Source organism: Mytilus galloprovincialis, chromosome 1 (genome assembly GCF_965363235.1).
Source record: "Mytilus galloprovincialis chromosome 1, xbMytGall1.hap1.1, whole genome shotgun sequence".
NCBI classification, from domain to species: domain Eukaryota; kingdom Metazoa; phylum Mollusca; class Bivalvia; order Mytilida; family Mytilidae; genus Mytilus; species Mytilus galloprovincialis.
Window position 1 is genome coordinate 47,860,483 of NC_134838.1, and position 22,470 is coordinate 47,882,952.

At 29.8% G+C, this 22,470-nt stretch overlaps 1 protein-coding gene across 19 annotated transcripts in view; it reads left to right on the forward strand.

Moving 5' to 3' along the window:
- LOC143076340 (IQ motif and SEC7 domain-containing protein 1-like) overlaps positions 1-21,306 on the forward strand; it is a 97,560-nt gene extending 76,254 nt beyond the window's left edge. For 18 of the 19 annotated variants that reach the window (XM_076252084.1, XM_076252093.1, XM_076252137.1 and 15 more), the window contains 10 exons: positions 3,244-3,325; positions 4,719-4,751; positions 7,046-7,220; positions 13,068-13,207; positions 13,830-13,955; positions 14,720-14,819; positions 15,707-15,828; positions 17,333-17,546; positions 19,150-19,199; positions 19,624-21,306. In XM_076252084.1, the coding sequence (XP_076108199.1) occupies positions 3,244-3,325; positions 4,719-4,751; positions 7,046-7,220; positions 13,068-13,207; positions 13,830-13,955; positions 14,720-14,819; positions 15,707-15,828; positions 17,333-17,546; positions 19,150-19,199; positions 19,624-19,803 (1,222 nt within the window). In that variant the 3' untranslated portion in view covers positions 19,804-21,306. The remainder of the gene's footprint in view (positions 1-3,243; positions 3,326-4,718; positions 4,752-7,045; positions 7,221-13,067; positions 13,208-13,829; positions 13,956-14,719; positions 14,820-15,706; positions 15,829-17,332; positions 17,547-19,149; positions 19,200-19,623) is intronic. The other variant, XM_076252154.1, reaches the window with a different exon arrangement.
- The last annotated feature ends 1,164 nt before the right edge of the window (positions 21,307-22,470 follow it).

Sequence of the window (22,470 nt, forward strand, 5' to 3'; positions counted from 1 at the left end):
GCAAGTTTTATCATCAGTTGGACCTGAAAATTAGAAGTTGATGGTATTTTACTTCAAGTAACAGACACAAATGAAGATTGATATTCTTTCTATATGTTTTATAGTATATAATCATTCGTTGAGTCACTCTTATATATTATTTTTGGTAAGAAGTGACAAGTATATAGAAACCATTTTGTTTGTTTGTTTGTCCATATGTCTATCCCAACACTTAAAGTACTTTTGTTCTTTGATCTTTTGACCCCACACTAAATCTCATTGCTACAGCATCTGCAGAGATTTTCCATGAAATGCATATTTCTTTGTTAAGGATGACATATATATGCCATTACAGGAATTCCTCATTGCTTAAGGAGTTCTGCAGAAAATGTTTTGAATAACATAAAACAACACGGAAACCTTTGAAGTTTAGGTTAACAACATGTTAATAATTAGAAGTTATGAGACAGGGCACACTTCAAAATGTAAAAAGAAAGAATAATTTGCTGCTGGGTTTTCCATGGTTCAGTGGGAGTTGTTGATATTAAGTAATTCTAAGAAAATGGTGAAAGTAGTTTCCTAGTGGGAGGGTTTTTGGTCTTGATGTTTAAGAGATATCTTACTTCTAATAGATCTGAAAGGTCTGCTGATTTAAAAGGTTAAAATCCTAATGAAAAGTATTCAAGAATACTGCTGGGATTTGTTTGTTTGTACATCTGAGCTTATAACAGAAAAAATTGAATGCAGTTTAGCCTGTTTTGAATCACAACCATATCAGCTTAAAGATTATAGTTTCAGTGCTTTCCTCTTTTATATTGGTTTGCTATAAGAGTGATACATTTTCGTACTTTTCAAAGCAGACCCTTAGACAGAGAGTTCAAGGGACTAGACCCTTTCTTTGTAATTTTTATCAGGTTAAATCAAGAAAACCGGGCTGGAAACACCCCTTCAAAGAAAAATATGGACCCACCTGATAAGACCTATGTATAATCAATCCACAACTTTTTTTTATTTAAAGTGGTTTGGAAAGACTGAAATGGTTCATACATTCTTTCCTTTGTATTTTGATGACAGTTAAATAATTATTATCGTTATCAAAAAATTATTTCAAAACTGAGAATGTAGAAGGTTACCTTGTATATAATAAAATAAGAATTCAGCATTTGATTTACGTTTTACTTATCTTCAATTATATGATTACAGATGATTTTCAAATTAGTCTACTTTATTTTGGACTTCTTGGAATGCTTTTTGCTTTCAATTCCTGTGGATATATATGTTTTGAAAGATCAATTCTGACGTCAATTGATACAGAGATAATGATATAAAGCTTTGAAAATATTATTGAAACCACTTTTAGCTAATCAAGAATGCAAGGTGTCAGCAGCGTAGCATTGAAGTTTTGATAATTTTACTTTTGATCTAGTTTTCCAAATATTTGACACAGCATTGGGTATATTGCATTCATACTTTGACTCTAAGCAAGCAACACTCAATTATAAAATTAAAAGTAATGGTATGATTGCCAATGAGACAACTATGCACCAGAGTTCAAATGAAGTGGATGTAAGCAACAACTGGTTACTCTTTTGCTTTCAACAATGAACAAAACCCAATCACTGAATTACAATCTCTTGAGTTTGGTACATTTTCAGTTTCTTTATTCATATATTGTAGTTTTAAGTTTTTGAATTGTATAAGACAACATGCAACACAAGGCAAAACTATTAAAGACTTCATAATCAGATGGTCTACTTTTGTGTATGTATAACTAGTATGAAATAGGAAGAAATACAATCTACCTCCTTTATTTATGAAATGACCTTTTAAATTGTGGATAATAATCACCTTGCACTTGCGTTGAAAAGTAAATTATTTTAAGTTGTCAGAATAAGGCCAGCTGTCACAAACTTGATATAAGGCTATTAAAGTATACATTTCCATAGGACACTATCAGGTTATCATAAACAATGTTATATTTTTTTTGTTTATATGGAGCCATGGGGTTAAAATCGGGAAAGTAAAAAAACGTTCTTGTTTGGATTTAGGTTCTGATGGGTTTTTGACTTTTGCTGAAATAGACCGATAAATCAATATCCCATTTCATTTCCTTACCTTATAGTCTATTATAATATTATAATGGTACAAATTGAGATTTTGGAAAACTTAACAAAGTTAAATTAAACTCTTTTTAAATTCCAAAACATAAAAGTGATGTAGGCAGATTCTCAATAGATTGGGCTATTTGAAAAAAAAAAACATATATGGGACAGCTTAAAACCACACAGGTATGAATTATGCTGATAATGCAAAAATTTCTGAAATTTTGTAAATTCTATTACATTGTACCAGTATGTGAAAATAACATTACTTCTACCTAATAGTTGTGTACTGGCCTATACTTAGACTTATTTATTTGAAGACTTTGCAATACAATAAATAGATGTCTAGTACAGATAACTATAAGTCTCTGTTCATGTATGGAAAAAGATATATGGCTTTCCATAGTATTAAGTAAACCTAACCAACCAAATAATTTCATTATTAAACTGTTCAAATCGTAATCTGATTTCTTGGTCAGTAAAACCCTTACGGCATGGTTTATGTTTTTACAGACACATGTTTCCATTTACTTTGATAAGAATTTTGCTATGAATGGAAGAGATTAACATTAAATGCATTTAACAGGGGTGCATTAAATCTGCTATAGTAATCCACCGCAATAATTCAATATGGTTTTACTATTGCAAGGGTGATTAGAATAGAAAATATCAATAGTAATCATGTAAGGCTGAGTGGATTGTATACATTCAGTCATCATTTATCAATCTTTTTTATTATAGTAAAACCACTTAGTATTCCAAGTGTAAGATGAATGTAACCCCACGTAAGTCCCCAGCCATCATTCCAGGGTATTGTACAGATACTCTTGCACAAAAGATACTTTGAGATAAAATTTTGCAAACAATTTAAGTACCAGCGGTGGTGAATAATTACCCACTCAGAATGCTTATTACAATCAGAAACACTTGCAACATTATTTTCTGCATAGGACAGTGTTTGCCAATATTCATAGTACAATATCAAAATAGTATGGTATGAAATATACTTAAGTTAAAAGGGTTGTATCTAACTAACTACGATTTCCTGCCAATGTTTGATAGGGTTTGCAGCTCAAATTATAACTTTCCAACAAACAAAGGTTACAGCTAATGCCTAAGAAAATGTTTTGGTCATATTATTTATTTTCTCTTTTTATTTCAGATACTTTTCTCAGGAAATAGATCTCGCTGGACTCCAAATAGACATGGCCTTGCGGAAGTTTCAGTCCTTTTTTAGAATGCCTGTAAGTTTAGAAATTAAAGTCAGATCTTCAGAAATGTAAGAAGATACAAAAGAAATTGGAAACTAGTTGTCTGCTGCTAGACAGCTAAGTATCCAATGCCTTACAGAAAAAAAACTATTCCGTACTAAGTTACTCTCATATAGACATAAAGTCATAAGAAGATGTGGTATGAATGCCAATGAGACAACTCTCAATCCAAGTCTCAATTTGCAAAAATAAACCATTGTAGGTCAAAGTACAGGTACAGCCTTCAACACAGATGTGTCAAACAGGCAACGGTCTAATCTATATGGAAAAAAAAGAGAAACAAGAAACACCTATGAACCACATCAACTAAAATCAACCACTGAACATAAGGTTCCAGACTGCATATATAAGCATTAACTCTAAAGAGTTAAGTCAAACATGCTTAAAAGGTCTCCTCTATATCAAATGAAAACCTTTATCATCATATTCTCCCACTGTAGTATTAACATGAACTTTAAACCTCAAATTCAAAGATCACTTCTGTTATAAGGTCAGTTCTCTGGCCCAGAGGGTAAACTATATCGATCTTTGACTTATAAGAGTTTAAGTAATTTATATGTTCAATAAAGCAGGGTTCTGGTGAGTTGTAATCTCCTAGAACTTCAGTTTTATAGATTTTTCGCTGTAAAAGAGAAGAACATTGTCAGCAGAATTTGTTTTATGGTCCTAGACTTATATGATATCAAAAGGATTTACTTCCATTAGTATATATGTAAATAAGTATTGATTTCATAAACAAAACTGCTTATTAAGTCTGTTGTTTTGTTCTGTCTTGGTATCCTTTATTATTCATATATAAAGGAAGTTTTTTTGCATAAAACTTCAAACATTTCCAAATTGAAGCGATTTTTCTCTTCACTTGATTCTGTTGATTTTTGTTCTGTCTTGGTTTTCTTTATTATTCATAATAAATACGTTTTTTTCTTGCATTCTAACAGCAAACATCTCCAAATTGAAGCTAACATTTTCTTGATTTGACTGGAGGCGTGTAATACATGATTTACACATAGAATGAAATATTTTTGACAGACATAAAAAAAAATCATCCAGACTGAATGATAGAAGAGTCAGAAAGACATAAACTTCAAAACCTAAGGTTGATGATCTTTGTAGTTTCCGATAACTATCGAATTATCTACAGCTACTCTTTTGAAGCCTGATAGAAGTAAACAATTTTAAAAGACATTTCTTAAAAATTGTTGTTAAAATACAAGAAATGGAAACACCCTTATGATAAATTAGAGAAAAAACAGCATTATGTAAATAACAGATAACAATGGCAATAATTGGACAGAAAAAAAGAAAGAACTGAGAACAAAGATCAAAGTCATTTATAATAACATAAAATATATATATCTACTTTCAGGGAGAAGCTCAAAAGATAGAACGACTTATGGAGGTAGGTACTTGATTTATACAGCAGGTTAAATCACAATCACAAAATAATACAGCAACACCCTGAGTAGTATGGATTAACCTTTGTCATATCTTGTTTAAACCACAATCTAGAACATTTGTCAAACTTGTACCAAAATGGACACTTTCAAAACAAGATAATGATAGGGTTTTACTCTTATATTATACTTTTCTAAAGATGGAAACAGACCTACATTATAATTAGGGAAGGTTACATGAGATGAATTAATTGATGATGTGAAGGGTCCTTTCTCCTATTACATTTTATTAATGAAAGAGGTGTCCTTGTAAATGAGTCTTCAAGAGTGATTCAGGATTACGAAATACAGTCATTACAATTAGTAGAAAATGAAACTTGTTAACTTTAAAACATTTATATAATACATAGGTCTGTTTAGTCCTTCTTAAGTTTTTAACTTTTTCAGATATTTTAGTATGAAAAACTTACAAACATGACAATTTCTGAGGGTAATACATCTGAGGCCTGCCTTTCACATAATATGTTGTTTGATCACAAATATATATATAGCAGATAGGACGTAGGCTCATATTGTGTGAAATAAAGGTCTCTGGATTCATATATAAATAATACTATTAAAGTACATCTGTTATAGTACAAATGTGCTAATGGAAACTCTAATTAGCTTCCAGTGCAGAATTATATCAATAAAACTGTAACCAAGACCAACATATACAATTCCATATTTTCACGTTTGAATTGATCATGACTTAGTCATCAAAAATTTATAGGAAAAATGAAACATTTCCAACCTATTTAATTACGTAACATTGAGTTTTTGTTCGTTTCCATGGTAAAATTGTTGGTCAAAAAACAATAACCAAGTAAAGCTACAACCTGAAATGATTTGCTACCTGTAATGGTTTGCATGTATCTAAGCATTTTCCGTACTCTTCAGATTTTATTGCAATGATAAAAAAAAAAAATCTTCCTATAGCTTTCCAAGGGCACGATATTTTGCAATATTTCTAAAGAGTTTTAGGATTTCGGAAGTTATTTCTAAATTTGTGTTGATCGATAAAACCAAAACATTGTTTCATGCGTATAAGAATTAATAAGATATGTCAACAAAATTATCTGAAAGAAAATGATGACTTTGAATCCATTTTATCGTTAGCAGCAAATTATCATTCTGCCTTGGTGCATTAATTGAAGCATTGTGACAAAAAAAGGTCTGTTGTATTGATTCTGGGCTAAAATAGAGATTTAGATGGAAAATAGATTAGTCTACAAGTCACAAATGATGGTTTCATAAGGGGCAGATTTGTTTTGTGCCTATTGATGTGGAGGCTACAAAATTAATTGTGTTGTTGGTGTTAATTAATAGATGTCCAATTAATGAGGCACAGTTCTGGGGTTTGAAGAATATGTTTTTTTCTTTTTCTTCAAAGTAATCTTAAGATAAGGGCATTAAACATTTTCATAACTTTAAAATCGTAGAAAAATTAGTGCATTATAATGATTTCATGACTTTGAGATTGTAGAAAAACAAGTGCATTATAATGTTTCAATGACTTTGAAATCGTGGAAAAAAAGCTCATTATAATGTTTCTATGACTTTGAGATGTAGAAAAACAAGCACATTATAATGTTTCATGACTTTCTGAAATCTGAAGAGGGAAAATTCCACTTTCATAAATCTATAAAAATTACAAGGTTGCCATAATATCTGTTAGATCACTTTATTTTTAAGTATAGTATAAACTATCAAAGGTGCACTTGATTACATTAGGACATTGTTTTTAAAGAGCCCAGTCTATAATGAGCTAATATTATGATTTGATTATTTTACAGCTTTAATGTGGTAGTAAACCATTACCTATACAATTAACTAAATAAAACAGTCTTAGATGTTGTAATTATACAAAGTATATCATAATGAGGTTCTTAAAGGATACAGAAATAGCTTAATGCTGCTATCAAACTCTTCTGTATTGTTTACTTGTAAAATTATTGCAATTAACATTAAATTAGAAATTTACTAAAATTTAAAACTAATTTGGGATGATAGACACTCAAATCTGTCTGTTTTCAACAAAACAGTTTGAATTTACAGCTATCAAGGAAATGTTCACTCTTGCTTCCTCCACCAATAAAAACTGACCGCCACTAAATAACACAATAGTGATGAAAGTGGTGCTAAACATCAATCAATTATTTAATCAAGGAGATGTAAAAATAAAAATGATCACTGTAATATTGAAAATACATTTCATGCTTTCTTTTTAAAATACATTTCATGCTTTCTTTTTTTGCAGGCTTTTGCTTCCAGATTTTGTTTGTGCAATCCCGACCAAATCAAGAGCTTTAAGAATCCAGATACAATATTCCTGTTAGCGTTTGCAATTATCATGTTAAACACAGACCTTCATAATAACAGTATTAAACCAGAAAGACGAATGAAACCAGAAGATTTCATAAAAAACTTAAGAGGTAAATATATGTGCCTTAATACTTACATTCAAATTAGTAAGTGCTTCTTTGATCACTAAAAATATGTCACAGAGATGAAGTTTTTCATTTGTTTAGGAGAACATTTAGTGCACTCAACACCCCTGGATTTTTTTTTACGATGCTGGTATTGCTCAATCTATTGGGGTTTTATTATTAGTGTTCTCTGGACTGTTGTTTGTCTTGATCTTTTACTTTTCCCCATGGTGTTGTCTGGTTTTCTTTGACTAATGATTGCCCCTTTTAGTATCTTTTCAACATGCATTGCAATATAAAAGTTTCAAGGCAGAAACATTTTTAAGGCTAGTATCCCAGGCTCTGTCGTTGCCCATCTTTGTGGATGGACTTGTTTATTCTGTATATTCAATTTCCATACACATGAATTTGTGAAAAGATGAAAGTGGAAATTTTAAACTTTTTTTAATGAAAAAAAATTAAACATCATGTAATGTCGATATCAACAGTCACATACTTTAAAGAACCCAAGATAAATTATTATTATCAGTATCAATTTGCAATTTATCAGCAAAACAAAAGTAGAGTTAGTTCATTGCTGTCGCCAAACGAAAAGGTTTCATTACATTAAATAGTAATTATTTATTTGAAAAACAGACAATGATCAAGTTTCATTCTCTTTGTTTGAGTAATCTTTGCAACATTGGTATATAAGAAAGTACCCTGAGGGTTAAATAAGCATCAAGCTCAGTCAAGGTGTCTGTAGCCTGAAGCTGTTGAATAAAATGAATATTTCACAATAACATTATGTGACATAATGTCTTTTAATTAGAAAGGAAGAAAAGTGGTCAGGATTCTGAATAATAGTTTCTTATTGAAATTGAGAAATGACATTTGAATTTGCTTTTGAAAATTTCATTATTTTATAAATTGAATGTAAATTTAAGCGCTATGCCATCATTTTGAAAATGTACCAGTTTTTTAAGATTTCCTGGTTGGAGTTTACTTGAAATTTCACTACAAAATAAGAAAAATTACAAAAAAACTACATTTGTTTGTTTTAATATATTGAGGCAAATGTTTCAATTTTGTCACAAATATTGAACTGACTTGAAAAATTGGCATGTCAATAGGAGTATCTGTTTCTCACCAAAAATGATTTATTTGGGAATAACACAGAAGTTGTGAAAGTGGTTTGTTTAGTATCTTTTTGGTTGAGTATGTCTAGTTGCAAGTTTTTCATGCATTCTATGATGATACATAGATAAATGAATGAAAAGGTTGGTTTCTATTTAATAATGAGAATGTTATTCTTGGATAGAGATGTCCAGTTTCCTTGACCTGGCATGGGATCAACTATTTATCAGAGGTGTTGTTGTTATTGTTTACATCAGTGTAAATATGTTGGACAAGGGTGAAACAAACAGGTGACCATTACAGTACAGTATGAAACTGACATCCAGTATAAAGATCAAGGATATGTGTTTTGTCTTTCAGTTTGTTGTACTTTGTAAATCTTTTTTTGCTGTAGTAAGCATTCTTTGATCTCAAATATTTTAGCCTGAAAAAACTGCCCCCTTAAATATTGAAAGATTGCTTTTGTAAATTTTAGTAAGGTCTCATGTGTATTAGGAGTGTTAAAACGAGATTTTTCTAATACAGTTATGTTTGATGAATGGTTAATGTTTGATCCCACCCATTTTTCCATAAAAAGAAAGTAGATTTTCTCTTTTTTAATTTCTGCCTTTGAGGTTGGAAAATGAAAAAGCTGCTAATCCTGTATTATCACCTTTTTCACAAGCAGTCCTACACATGCTAAGTATGTAGGAGCCAATAGATCAATCTTAAAGATTGATTTGTTTTAAGGATAATACTTTTCATCAGGAAATTTCTTTTCATAATTTTACTCTAAATGTTTATACAATGTAAAATAATTAACTGAAAGTGTCTTTCTTTTGGATGTTAATATATGAAATTAGCCTTTTGATGATATGATGTAGACTCTGACAAGATGATAAAGCTTTAACTGATGACATCTAATTAAGTATATAGCTTCAGGGGTCGAAGTATCATATTAATATATGTGAAAAGGAAAGGTTGAAGATTTCTTAAAATTATGGAGACAGTAATCCAAGGACGTTTGATTAAAATGTTGGCTATGTTTAGTATCATGTGAAATAGGGAGGAAGTAGTTATCTTTACAAGGATGGGTGTATTGTTTTACAGAATTATCTTTTAAAAGATTTATGCGTCACAGTAAAAGTAACATAATAATTATTTTTTTGCTTTTTTGAGAGAAAAATGCACTCAAATGGAGTGTTTGATAGTCAAAGTTTTATCCTGTTTTGTAGTTCATTCTGCTTGCTACAGTTTATATATATAATGATAAAATTAGTTAGGAAAGCATACGTAAAAATAATTAAGATAATTGCACTACTGAACAAAATTGGTTCACAGCAGTCTGGAGAAGATGTGTTTGAAAATAATTTAAGTTATTTAATTTGTTTGGTAAATCAGTGCATTTCCGTTGACGTAATGTCAAATGCGATGACGTTAGGACAAACATATTTACCAACTAGCAATGTACATGCTGTCTCTGGTAGAAAATAGACTGATAAGTTTTGTGGATAAAATAGCCAGAATCAATGTGCATTATTATTGAGAGGGTTTGCATGTAGGCTCATCATGATATGTCTATCTGTTAGCAACACCTGTTTGTTTTATATTGGCACTATTTTAATAGATCTGCAACATTTGAAGAGTGAACTTATCTTCCTGAAGACCACCTGAAGATTTTATAAATTGATAACATCTCTGGAAAACTGCTTTAAGTTTTACTTTGAGAGTAAAAAAGTCATAAAATAGAAATAAAATTGTGCATTTCGGTGCATTTGAGAGAATTTTGATTTGAATGTTTTGGACATGGTATCTGTTTTATTGCTGATAAGATTCTCCTTTCCACACGTGAGAGATAAACAGGAATGATAATAGGTAGATATTGATTGATACCTATCAATGTTTATTATGATCAGTACAGTGCACTATTATCAGATGAACTCTCCTTTACTGGAGGTCAAAAAGGACAGTGGTATCAGATATAATCTGTTTAGTTTCACACCTTTGTCAAATTTTGATCAGTTGACAATGTTTGGTTAGTCAGATGCATTTTAAAGGAATTCCTGTTATCTAATAGAAGTGTAGGAATGTTGCATACTATCTTAACATGTAGTTCCGTCTTTACACAATGATGTCTTATTTTGATGTGATTTCATTGTCCGGGATTAATCATTCTTACTGTTTATAACAAATTTAAGATTCCCACAATATAGTCGAGTTTACTCTGACATCAGTCATATCACTTCATACTTATTGTAGCCCTTACAAGTCCTAAATGTTGTACATTAGACCAATCTCGAACTACAACAAGGATAATATTTATAAATTTTATGGCTGCAGTTCTTTCTACTTTTTATAATGATATGGTATATACCCTGTGAATAAATTTCTAGCATTATTAAAAGGGCAATTCATCTGTTATACTCATCCAAATGATTTTGAATATGTTTGTTAAATGTTATTTTAATAGCACTGGCATCAGTTTAGTAATGTATTTTGTCAGTTTCTAATGGCAATCCTTAACTGGCCATCCATGAGTTGTGTTTGACATGTGTCAGTACATATGTCAGTTAAGTTGTTCGTCTGATAGGGAGTAATTAAATGGAGCTATCTTTAGTCAATTATAGCTTCTGTTTTACAGGAATTATCTGGACATTTTGACATTTGGATGTGGGTTTGAATGGTCAGAACCAGACTTCTTTTCAACACCTATCAGAAAACCATTAAATGCCAAATATTTTGCTTAATTACAAAAGTTAAACTTGACATATGGTCAGATGGGGGATTTTTAGATTAATGATAAAATAAATAAGAAAGGTCCCTTAGGCATGATTCGGAATTATTTATTCAGTTTGAGATAGTCCAAGACAAAGAAAAATAGTTATAGAAATAAGAATGTTGATTGGCTATAATGATTACTCAGGGTCATAACATTTCTACCAATGGATAAATTACATGTATACTTGAAAATGGCCAGTTGAACAGTTTTATCCAGGCCTCTTTGAACATTTGTTTGATATTAAAATAAGTATTTCTTAGGAGAAAGAGTTGCTTTAGATGACTTTAAATTTACAAAAGCACCATCTGAAAAATTTTGTTCTTTGGTCAACATCTAACAATTTCTAAGACAATTTTTGATGTTGAACTAACCATGTACAAGACTATTGGTCAATGTGTATATGATTTCACATTTATATGATATATATTTCACATTTATCATATATATTTTTATGTCCTTGGATTTCAATTGTAACGTTTTATCTGTATATGCTCAAGAAACTTTTCAAAAAAGAAATGGGATTGAAAAAAAAAAAAAATATCAAAGAAAATGTAGAAAAATGTTGAAAACCATTAAACATACATTAGATATATTAATTTCCATTGTTGGTTATAAAATGTCACCAGAAGTCAACAGGTATTTGGTACTAGATACTTTTCTTCCTGTCTCACCCTTTAGCAGACGGTCATGAATAATCATATCTAAATGACCCTGCATGTCCATGAATAAATAGTTGTGTGTCTTCAATGCATTAATTTAACATGGCATAATGCTTGATTAACTTTTAAATTCTATAAAAAGTTTGGAGAATGACCTTTTGAAAAAGAATAAATGATCTGGAAAATTTAATGACTTCCACCCATGAAAATTGAATCTGACCTAGGATATTAATAAATGAATTAGGAGCAATTGATAGAATTTAAATTGAAATGTATACTTTTGTAGTCACAAACTTGTCTATTTGTGTGGCTTCAGAGAGCATGCAAGATGAAAAGTTTGCCTGGGTTATTTTTAAATTTTCGTAAATTCTAGTCTTTTTAATCAGATTTGAACATTTTGATAGTAATCTAAAAGTACTTACTGATTGTAGTTTTAAAAGTCTGATGTTTATTTTTGAGGAAATAAATGAATTTTAAATTGCATTGGTTGCCCAGGGAGCCAAGCTCTTCCTGAAACTTGTTGGTTTGGCTTCTTTACAAATAAAAACTTCCGATTAATTCTTGATTGATATTTAGGTTGTAAAGTACATGATGTGAGTAAGGACAAAGTCATTTGTCTGCCAATATATTCACTGATCTTAATCCTGGTTTGATTATAGAGAATTAAAACAAGCGTTAATTCTTAGAAGCTCATCCTCTCCAGAAGAAATTCAGAAAACAAACATACATTTAGATATCTTTTTATTTTCTGCAGGTGTGAGAATTGTTTCCTTTTTCAGAAAACAAATATTCTATAGATAAGAATTATTTGCATAATTAATTTTTTTTGTGCACTTTATTAATACAGTTTTATTTATGTACACAGTTAGTACATATGCACCTAAAATTGTTTTCTGAATAATGGCGTGTGTCAGCCTCCACCAAATTATTTAAAAATCATTAAAAACAACAAAACACATCAAATTCAAATTTGATTGATTTAACTTTTGACTTTCTAGTTTATGACTTTGATAAAGCAGAAATTAGCTATTAAAGTTGTTTTTTTGTTTGTCAGATAAGTAATCTGGATTTTGGATTATAACAAACTTAAGTCCTAAACATTTCCTTTTAAAATACTGATGTTAAACCTAACAGACCATCTGTGGCCCATAGACACATTCTGTTGTTTATTTTTCTTTCATTTGTAAGATCTTGTCTCTACAGTGTACAAAAGACCTTATCACTGTTATACTTATCATCAACTATATCAGAAAAGTGAAAAATGCTTTGATTAATTTTGATTTAACTAGTTAACACTTTTGTTTTGTTATCTTTTCGTAGATCTTGATGATGGCTATGATATAGACAGAGATATATTACTTGGTATATATGACCGAATCAAACTGACAGAATTCCGTGCTGGCGTGGATCATGTGACTCAAGTCATGAAGGTTGAGCAGACGATTGTTGGCAAAAAACCAGTAAGTAATAGTAAACGTAGAACATAATTGCTAGTGTGGGATGTCTTCAGTACAACAAGTATCAAAATAAATAGGTTTATACCTGTCTAAGATGTCTGCACAAACAAAACATATTGAAACATGAAAAATATGTCTTAAGAGTGAAGAAACATTAAGTGCTGTAATGAGATTTTCTTCATTGTTGAAGAAGGGGGGATTTATGATGGATTTGGGCATATTGTTGACAATTGTCACTGATAAATGCATTTGATTTTATCACATATTATCTTAATGTATTTTGACTATTGTGCAGGTTTAAAATGCATATATTTTTGTTATTTGAATATAAACAGCTGACTTTGTCTGTTTTTTACCATCAGCAATATTAAGAAGGTTATGCACCTTGGGGAAAAGTCTTACACATTTACATTAAAACTTAATCTGACATAACTTTGAACACATTTACAGAAAAAATACATCTATATCTGCTATAAGCAGACCTCCTTGGTCAGAAAATTACCTCTGCACTGTAAAGAAATTCTGAATACTAAAAGGCTTTTGTCTAGACAAATTTCATTGAATGTATGTCTGTAAGTTAATCAGATTCATTACAATTATAAAACATATTGATTATTTATTCCAGCAACTAGCATTACCTCATAGACGACTGGTGTGTTACTGTAGATTGTATGAGGTTCACGACCCTAATAAGAAAGAGAAGATAGGCTTACATCAACGTGAAGTGTTCCTATTTAATGATTGTTTACTGGTTAGTAGAATGAATGTTAAATAGTTATTTTAAAATAATCTAAAAAAACTGCATGCTTTGATAAGCTGAGCAAAGTCAGATAGGAAGCTATAATCCCTAAAGAATATCACAGGAACAAAGTCAGATAGGAAGCTATAATCCCTAAAGAATATCATAGAAACAAAGTCAGATAGGAAGCTATAATCCCTAAAGAATATCACAGAAACAAAGGCAGATAGGAAGCTATAATCCCTAAAGAATATCACAGGAACAAAGTCAGATAGGAAGCTATAACCCCTAAAGAATATCACAGAAACAAATGTTGAAGACAAAATAATCTTTTGGGGGGGAAATGGTAAATGAGGTGTTGAACTATTCATTAACAAAAAAAGAAACCAAGACAATAGAAATACTCTGTGTTTACATTTTTATAGAATTGGTGTCACAAGCTTATACATTTTATGTTTATTTTACTTTTCTTGGGTAAAAAGGTTCATTAGTTCATTGGTTAAACCATCTATATATATATAGGTAACTTTAAAAAGATTTCAACTCGCAATAATTTTATTTCTTTTAAAAAAGTATCAAATGGTTACTTTTAAAGCTTCAAAGTACAGATAAACACTTGAATTACCACGAAAAAGAAAGTTAAACAAAAAGTATCATTTATGTACTGGAAATCTTCACTAGCGTATTTATTGTGTCAGAGTCTAATAAGGTTAAATTTACATTTTTTGACACATGAAGTTCAGATGTTTATATTTTTTATTTCTTTATTATTTCAGGTGACGAAAATATTAAGTAAAAAGAAGAGTGGTATAACATACTCATTTAAACAATCCTTTACACTGGCTGGCATGCATGTTTACTTATATGAAACATCTCGTAAGTATATATATGGCACTAAAAAATGTATTTGTCACAAGAGAATTGTAGTTATGTCTCATCTGTAAGAAAGTTTCGGAGTCAAGGCTTGGCTTAGGCACCATGTTTCCAAAACTTTTGAAGTTTGTCAATGAAATGTTAACAATACTTAATATAGTTCATAAAACATACATGTAATCAAATTTGAAAACTCCAGACTTTTTTGCTCATAAAATATAACATCTATAAATGTCATGAATTGAACATTATATTAATGATTTTAATGTTAATTTCATACTTAAATAAAAGTGATATATATGCAGACTTCCTGAAACATGTCACAACATTGTCTTCTCGAACTGCAAAAACTACCAACATTGCTCTAATCGGATGTTCCGTGTAGTTTGTGGTATACATTGTGTTTTGTAGAGATTATTGACCTCTTGTATGTTATTGCATCAGATGACAATTTTGATTTTGTCTGACTTTAAAATAAATTTGATAAAACAAAACGTAAAATGAGATAATTTTTAAACTTCTATTAAAAACTGTGAAACTATATTTTCAAAGTAGATTTTTTTTATGACAGACCAAAATGTGAGAATAATTGTTGCCATTACAGAAAAGGCGAAAAAGTTGCATACAAATACATGTACAAATGTATCAGATTTACGAATGCAAGTTCTTATTATTCAAATACTCACAAGTCGCATTATTCGCAATAATAAAAACCTTAATTTCTGAATTTATAGAATTTCATGCTTACAATCTTAACTGTTCATGAAATGTATGACTGCATGAAACTGTTTTCAACTTGTTTTGTTTATGAAATGTACAAGAAGCACATATGCAAATGAAAGAAATTGATTCAAAGGGATTAAGAACTCAATTATTTGTTTATATTTTAGATTACCAGTTTGGTGTACGATTAACAAATGGCTTAGATGGTAAAACCTTAATCACATTCAATGCCAGAAATGACCATGATAGACAGAAGTTTGTTGGAGATTTAAAAGAGGCTATAGCAGAGGTGACCATCACAAAATCTTAAATATACACACTTTATTAATAACATATGACAGGTTCATAGCCAGGAATCTCCAATGGTTTTTTTTCTTGATATTATCATACTCAACTTTAACAGTTACAATTCAAACAGAACGTTGACTTTTACAGTGCTTATTTGTTTCAAAGGGGGAGGGCTTCTGGTGTATACTTGGATGCTAGAGTAGTTATTACCATGACCTGGACTTTCAATAGGTTCCTTGGGTGAAAGACTGATTTTTTTTTAGAGACATGTCACACGAAAAGAAATATCTTTACATGCTTTTAAACTGAAAAAATGGCATAAAAGGTATTAAGTGTACTCTAATTCATAAGGTAATTGTGAAATTTGGGGATTAATAACAATTATGAAATTTTTTGTTAAACCCCATTTGCTTGATATGTGCAATGTCTTTTAATCTACAGACTAAAAACTCAAATATTACTGAGAGTTTTACCATGAAAGTAAGAATGATATTCTTAATCCTTTCTACACACTCTAGATTTTGTAAAAACTTGTATCATTGATAAGAATGATAGCATTTATTGACTTTATACTCTCATGATGCAACAACTTTTGGAATAAATATTTTATTTGGCAGCTTTTTATATACTAAATATTTGATCTTTTCTCAAAACTACAAAGTTAAAAACACCTTTGAGGAATTTTTTATTATGCAATGTTGACTGTTACACTAATCAAGGAATCAGGTTGAATTCCAATGAAACAGATAACTGATGTATGTTTGCTAATCAATTTCTTATCAGGTACATTGTTTGATAGTTGAAACTTACATCTTATCTGTCTATTTGTTGTTAAACAAAAAACAAAAAAAATTCAAATTAAATCTGAAATTTATGTAAGATGTCCTGATGAGTTTGTTTTTGTAAATTATCTGTTTTATAATATTTAAAATGTTAGGTGTTATCAAAAAAGTTTGTGTTTTCAAATCAGGAAGTTGAAAAACTTGGCACCAGATGAAAAATTAATGATTCACGATTGAAATAAAAAAAAATATCAACATCTAAAGTGCACTGAAATGAGGAAGTTACAAAAAGAGACGATAGGTGGATCATATACATGCACTTTATTTAGATGAAATTTTGCCAGAATCTGCAACTTAAACTTGTAATTGTAAATTAATCTTAAAGTTACCATGCCAATCTCTCAATATCTAAAGCTTGGGAGGACTAATTACTAGGAAGATAACAATTTAAGTGCATTAAAATCAATTTATACTGCACTCTTCTTTTTAGAGCAAGAAGACCCAATTTCTAGCCTTGCTGACTTCAAAATTTCAAGTACTACATGTATTATCGTTCTCATAAGTTAGAATTCAACCAATCAAAATACTGGATTTTGTGTTTCTAGCACGTATTCCAAGCACTGAGTAAAGTTAAATTATCGAGAGACCAGATTTTAGATACTTTTCTGTCATATGATGCATTTCAATGACGTGGAATTATTCATTTTATTATTTTTATTTTAGTGCAATGGAATGGAACAACTTAGAATAGAAGATGAATTAAACAAACAGAGTGCTAACCACAACTCCGTAGACAGATATGCTAATGACGACTCCAGGGTTTTAATGTACGAATTATCAAAGCCTTCTGATCCTGCATTAAATAGATTATCTGCCCCTGAATGTGGCGGCTTGAAACAGCTTCATCTGTCCAATTCTCTTACTGACCTTTGTGAAGGTATGCATGTTGTCACTTAGTATGAATAGAAGACTGCATAACCAAGTTCAATCTTTTGCTGAAAATATTTTTAGAACAAAAAATTCCACTCTTTATTTTATCTAAAAAAACTGTTTTCATTTTAATGATTAAGTAAATAATAATGTCATCAAAGATTTTTTGAACGAGGCTGTCATTTTACTTTCAGTGAAAAAAAAAAGATTTCTATTTCTGAAATTTTGAAATAATTCATCAAGCAATAAAAAAAAAAGGTAGAAGATGGAAATAAATTTTAACAAAATGAAATCATTGTCTCTCTACTGGTTTTTTACCTCGATATTCCAGATTTATCAGATAATGATCAACAGAAGGGCACAAACACATAAATATTTACTGAATCAGCAAAAGATTGACTTCATTCTAGAATTAATCTCAAAACAACAGTCCTATTTATTGATATATCTTGAAAATGATTGCATTGCAAAAAAACTATATTATCTAGCTTGATATAATAACAAAATTAGTCATTTCATCATGTCAAGCTTAGCATAACTTCATTCTTGACTTGCATTATCAATAAATTTATTTTTAATTATTTCTGATTTCTCACATGCATGTCGAAACTGACATATTAAAACGTATATATATATATATATATATATATACAGTAGCTATCGTTCATCTAACGACTATTCATGCAGTCTTCATTTCATACACTTTTTATTTTAAAGTTTCTTCAAAAGAGGAGGATTGTGTGATTTTAAATGATCGAAACAGATTTCTAATGATATTCATTATTGGAGTCTAGAGCCTCATTTGAAGAAACTAAAGTTTATTTACTTATTATTTTATGGATATGTTTTTCCTGTTATTTCCAATTTTTATCATAGCTTTATTTGTTGTTCATTTGTTACGTTGCCTTGGAGAATTTATTATTTTACACAAAATTATCCAAGCCTTGTTTTCATCATCAAATGCCATAATAAAAAAACAAATTTTAGAATTACCCTGTTATCACAGATTTTAAAATTGGAGAAATCATAAGTCATATCTTTTTGATTTCATAACATTTATAAAAGATTTATATGAAAGACTTGTATGATTTAGATCTAATTCACATAGTCTTAATTATTCAAGTAAGAAAGTTCTAGTTATTTCTTGGTTTGCAACAAACCTTTTGTTAATTTATTTAGTCTTCTATGATTAAATTAGATAAGGCTAAAAGCGATGTTATTAAAAAAAGTTAATCGACAAGTTGTGCCATTCATATTAGATATCTGTTATGTTTTTGGTTTTTTTTTGTCCAACAAATTAAAGTCCATTTTACGTTCAAATTTAAGTTTTGTGTTAAATTACTTGTTTGTGATTTCTATGTTAAATGTGCTATGATTGTTGTACTTGTTGTTAGTAATTCATTCTTCATCAGATATATGTTTACAACAATATATATTTTTACAGTTTTAAAGGGTTTGGGAAATACACAAATAAATTTTTCTGTTTATAAATTTGTTTAATCTTTGTAAATGAAAAGGTATTAAATTGGTCAAAGGGAGATAACTGGATATAATTTTTTTTTATGTGGTTTTTACCAAGGGAAGTAATTTGGTTTGTTTTTTTGTTACAGTTCAGGGGATGAGGAGAGGTAGCAGTGGTGGATCATTAGATAGTGGAGTTGTAAGTATATTTATATACCAACAAATTTGAATTATAACAAAGTTCATCTAAGATGATAAATCTTATTATTTTGGACAAAACAAAATTTAGCCTTTGCATGTAGAAATATTAAATATCAAAACTTTAAAGACATAAGCACTACTGAAAATTGAAATCCTCAAATGGGAACCAAAAAAAAACTGTTTTTATTTTAAAGTATATATAAATGAAATTAAATGTATGTATATGTGTATAGATCCAAGTCAGATTCTATACTTTCATGGCTGTTCTCATATTGTAATTGCTTGGTTACTTTCCTATCATATCAACTTTAAAAATCTGCATGAAATTAAAATATATAAAATCTATTGTGAATTTTAAACAAACTGAAACAATATTTAATCAGTCAGAATAGACAATTCAACCTGATTATTGATCTTTGCAGGCCTCAGGAAGCTCACAAGGCGTCAACAGTAGTGGAGAGTCACTAGGTACACAGACCAGTCAGAACTTGTTAGTTATAAAGGGACCATCTTCATCATCCTTACTCTCATCGGGGAAAAAGGGTCGGTCCAAAGGATCTCTGTCTCAACAGTATGAAGCACCTCACGGGACTGAAGTCTGATAGTCTATAGATAGCCCTAAGAACTGGGGGGCGTTTGGTGTTGAAGGGAAGGAGTGTTGTCTCTAGAAAGTTTACCGGATGACGTGTTATTCAAGATACAGTGATTTTCAGAAACTTACTTCAAACTCTATAAACTCTAATATGTGATAATCTTTAATATATGTATTCTAAAATATTGTTTCTGTTAGTTTAAAATCTGTATGTATTTCAATTGTATCTTTACTAAAATCTTTTTTTCTTCTGATTGTGTGCCATATTTAAGTTATTTAAGGGAGAAATCCATTTGAAAGTGCAATTCTATGTTTAATTGTGTTAAATCTATATAGGCAGAAGCATAATAGATAATATTGTTAACAGATACTACAACTAAATTTAAAAAATAACATTTTAAATGTAATTTAATTGAAACTAAATTTTATTATTAGATCCATTCCATGTTTTCCATCTATTTAAAATGTTTAAAGGAAGTTGACATTTCATTTAGATATAAAGAACATCAAAGAATATTATGGTTTTAAAATTTCTGATTTCTAAAAATTACCGAACGAGAGACAAAAGAAAAGAAACTGTGATGTAAACAGTGAAAGAAGAGTCCCAGAAACCTGATATTTAGGTTTTTTTATTGAAGTGAAAGTAAGGGAATTAGCCATGTTGTTGTTGACAAATTATAGTTCAATTATGCAATACATCATGACGTACATATATAGATATTGTAAATACTTTGTTGATCGTTTATAAAAGACACAAACATGTCTTTGTAACGCACTGTGAAATGTATTTGTTTTAAATATGTCTTAACTTATAAAAAAAATCTATAAATTATGATTATTTTCAGTTAAAAATCTGTCTACGTGATAGAGTGTTATTTATTGTTTTGGGTTTTTAATTATACAATATATTGTTTTTTCCCTTGTTTTGAATATGTTTAGGTGATTGTGGTTGGCACACGAGGTGGTTACATTATGAGTCAGTGTGGAGACAGAGTGTGTCATGCAGTGTTTATTTTTAGAGTGCAATATTTGTTATGTAAAAAAACACTTATAGGTAGTGAGAAAGAAAAAATGGCACAGTAACTGACCAAAATGCACTACAGGGTATTGTTTCATTATAAAATCATTGTCTAAATGCATATTGGAATTTTTTGGGGAAATAATTCATACATTAAAGTAAACCTTAACAGAAGTTGACTTTTTTACTCTTTTCATATTGTATTATAAAACTTACAAAAAATTATTTTTGATGGAAATTCTAAACTTTTTTTTCTTTCATTTTTCAAAGTGAAAATAGAATACTCAATCTTGTAACAGCTCATTAGTCATACAACCAATCATAAGTTTTAAAACAAAACACTGTACATGTGTATTGTGATATGTGTGTGTATGTATCTGATAGGAGAGAATGAGAGAGGGAGAAAGAGATGAATGAAAGATTTTAAAAGTTGACCACAATTAATTGCAGTAGATCTGCATAAATATATATCACACAATAAAGGTGAAAAATTCATATTTTTTGTATTATTTTATGCCTCTTATACGATAGATAGATTGATCAGTGGTTAATGCCACTTTCAGCACTACTGTGCTATTTCATGGTAGTCAGTTTTTGTCTCGCTTTGACAGAGTCAAAAAGCAAAATGTCAACGTCGTCAACAACAATTAAGCTTGTGAAAAGTTTGGTTTATGGGGAATCACTACTATTTGGTATGCAGTTGTATTAACAAAGGCACATCTGATTTCCATGTAGATTATTTGAAAACCCCCTCAGCCTATTGATTTTGAAACTTTGCTTAGTTTACATGTATTACTTTGTGATAAGTTTTTTTTTTATATAAGCATTGGCACGTCTCTTTTTCATGGAGATTGTTTGCCTTGTACCTTCAGTCAAGGTTCCTTTACTGAATATTTTGTATAACTTACATGTTAAAGGTATTGCTATTTCAATTTCAACAATTGCATTTTACTATCAAAATAACAAAAAGGCTTTACATATCTCTGTGCCAACAGTTTATTATTGGTAAAGAAGGCCCTAACGAGATGAGAGAATCACTGACCTTCAGTAGGAAAACTGAAAATCAATTAAGCTCACCTGCCACATTCAGGATTTGAACTCACCTCATAGTGACTAGCTAGGGATACAATAGTTTGACTATTTAGCCACCAAAGCATAGTCATATGATACTGGAGTGAATTGCTATATTATGTCTTCATGTTCCATACCATGCAGTTCATATTTGCCTATTTCTGTGAATACATTGACCAGGTTATTTTTTTCGCACACAAAATTATAAATATCTGATCAATTAAAAGGAATTTGGTAAAGCAAGGATAAGTGAATCACTGTTATATTGAACCCAATCATCAATAAATCAAGATGTGAAGGACACAATCAGAATGATGATCTGACTATGATTTCAGTGATTAATTACAATACTACAGTTACCTCCCATTTATAGTTGTTGGTGAACACCATGTTGTTCTTGTTACAAAGTATGAAATTGGGGAAGGTGTTTTATGTAGAATTATTATATCCCTTATTCATTGAAGCTGGAGTTGTTTTTAATGATTGCTGTTTTCAATTCTTTATACTGTTTTAGTCTAAATAATTATGACATCGTCACAGCATTCATTTGAAATAGCCTTTCAAAACAGTTACAAACATGACAATTAT